The sequence below is a fragment of the Saprolegnia parasitica genome, assembly GCF_000151545.1.
Source record: "Saprolegnia parasitica CBS 223.65 unplaced genomic scaffold supercont2.1442, whole genome shotgun sequence".
Taxonomy (NCBI): domain Eukaryota; phylum Oomycota; class Saprolegniomycetes; order Saprolegniales; family Saprolegniaceae; genus Saprolegnia; species Saprolegnia parasitica.
Window position 1 is genome coordinate 1 of NW_012157836.1, and position 2,000 is coordinate 2,000.

General features: G+C 55.6%; 2 protein-coding genes across 2 annotated transcripts; one reads left to right on the plus strand and one right to left on the minus strand.

Moving 5' to 3' along the window:
* Positions 1 to 516: 516 nt before the first annotated feature.
* Positions 517 to 966, minus strand: SPRG_18760 (hypothetical protein; the record flags this gene model as incomplete). Its single annotated transcript, XM_012358203.1, has 1 exon — positions 517 to 966. One exon carries the CDS (start codon positions 964 to 966, stop codon positions 517 to 519), a length of 450 nt encoding a protein of 149 aa, XP_012213593.1.
* Positions 967 to 1,168: 202 nt separating this feature from the next.
* Positions 1,169 to 1,564, plus strand: SPRG_18761 (hypothetical protein; the record flags this gene model as incomplete). Its single annotated transcript, XM_012358204.1, has 1 exon — positions 1,169 to 1,564. A coding segment is annotated over one exon (396 nt), but the record flags the coding sequence as incomplete, so codon positions are not given.
* Positions 1,565 to 2,000: the final 436 nt, after the last annotated feature.

The window sequence follows — 2,000 nt, forward strand, 5'->3', positions numbered from 1 at the left end:
GTCCTTCGCGGCGCAGCGGCCGCTGTAGTGTATGCCGCACTTTGGCTCGACCACGCGCCGCACTGTCTCTTCTCGCCCCAGCGTATCGACACGGCATCCCACGCGGCGGTGTCGACCAAGAAGGAGATTGACGAGATTGCCGAAGCACACGATGACGCGCTCATTCTCGCCAAGGCGCCACTGTCGTCTCTTGGTCCATTGCTTGGCCTCATGGCCTGCGTAGTCACGCTCGAGTTTGACGTGCCCGACGTATTGGTTCCGTGTTTGGTAGTGGCCTTTCTCTACTGCGCGTTCAAGTACATTGCGACGGTCCGCAGTGAGTTACTACTGCAGAACGAGCAGCGTCAGTGGAAGGACTGGCGCGAACGCATGGTCGACCGCCTTGCCTGCAAGGCGCACCGCGCTGAGTAATACAACGAGTCGCTTTTGTGACCGTGACGGCGCGACGTATAGGATTAAACACAATCATACAAAACAAAGATGCATGTATCAAATGGAAAACTTTATACATCTTAGTTAGCCCGACGGACACGGATCATTATGGACACGAATCGTATTGCGGACTCTTTCCCAGTGCTCCACGTCGTTTTGTGCGGCGTCGCGGCTAAGCGCGTGCGTGAGAACCTTCCACGCGTGGAAAACAACGACGGGATGCGCACCCAGGCTCACGTAGGGCACCCATGAAATCGTGGACGACGATGCGACGGCCGCAAAGATGATAGCAAAGCTCGTGCAGTAAATGCGACGGCAGTAGAGATCGAGGTGGTGAAACAAGCGTCGCCAGCCGCGCAGAATGGCGGCCTCGACCACCGTCTCGTCGCTGTCGCTGAGATCGTTGTTGGTCGTCGATGCTCTTGCGGGTACCTTGAAGCAGCGCGTGCCCACGCACATGGCGGCTAGCATCACGATGCACGCTCCACCAAAGACAACGACTTGGATTTGCGCGAGCACGTTGTTGTCCATCATCTGGCGCGCTTGAAAGGGAAAATGCGAGCACACACAATGTACGTTGATATGGCCATGTCCGACTACGTACTGTACGGTGTCACGTGCGATACATACTGAAAGATAGCGTACATTGTACATCGTACCCCTTTGTAGACAGTACATGCCGACCGGTTGTAAACCTCCGACAACGCATATTTGCAGGACGATCGCCATTCGAGAGATGCCATCGTCGCTGCAAGTTGCTCTTGGCTGCTTTGGCGCCGTCGTCTTGTACGCGTCCCAGTGGATCGACTGCGCGCCTCGCTGGCTCTACGCACCCAAGGCCATCGACGTCTCTGCCTACAACCTCGACCACCCGACGACGATGTCAGAGCTTGACGCCATCGTTACCAAGCATGACCTCGCGTCGCCGGGGGTCGCGGCACCAGGGACGCACCTCTTTTCCGGTGGCGGGCTCATGTATGTCGCCTACTGCATCGATGACTTGCCGTCGCTGCTCCAATGGATCGCGCTGGTACTCTATGTTGCCCTCATCTGCGTCTTTTTAGCCACGTCGCGCTTGAACATGCTCGTCGAAGACGAACGCACCCAGTGGAAGAGCTGGCAAATCATGATGGTCGAGCGTCTCCCGTCAAAGCGTGCTATGAGCTAATATTGTCTGTTTTACAATCAATATTGTCATACGAGTCGTGCAATGCTCTCCGATGAACATGTATGTGCACGGCCCGTCTCAAGGAAAGGTACACGTAGCACTGTTTGACGAGAAGATCGGCCCATCCAGAGTCCCCATGCACCAGTCTCCCACGACACCGAAATAAAGTTCACAATTTGTCTCATCCAGTTCTAGTGCGCATGACGTTGTGGTGCAGATGCAGCCAGGCTTCATGATCTAGAAGTGCGACGAGGTGATAGCGACTTTACAGCATTGAGGAATCTGTCATACTGCTCGAGTTATGCTTTGTGACGTTTTGTGGGCGCCTCCATGAACCAGCCGACGAGTGCCCAGCGGTCGCGCTTGGTCGGGCGCGCCTCATGAATAAGCTTTTCGCTGT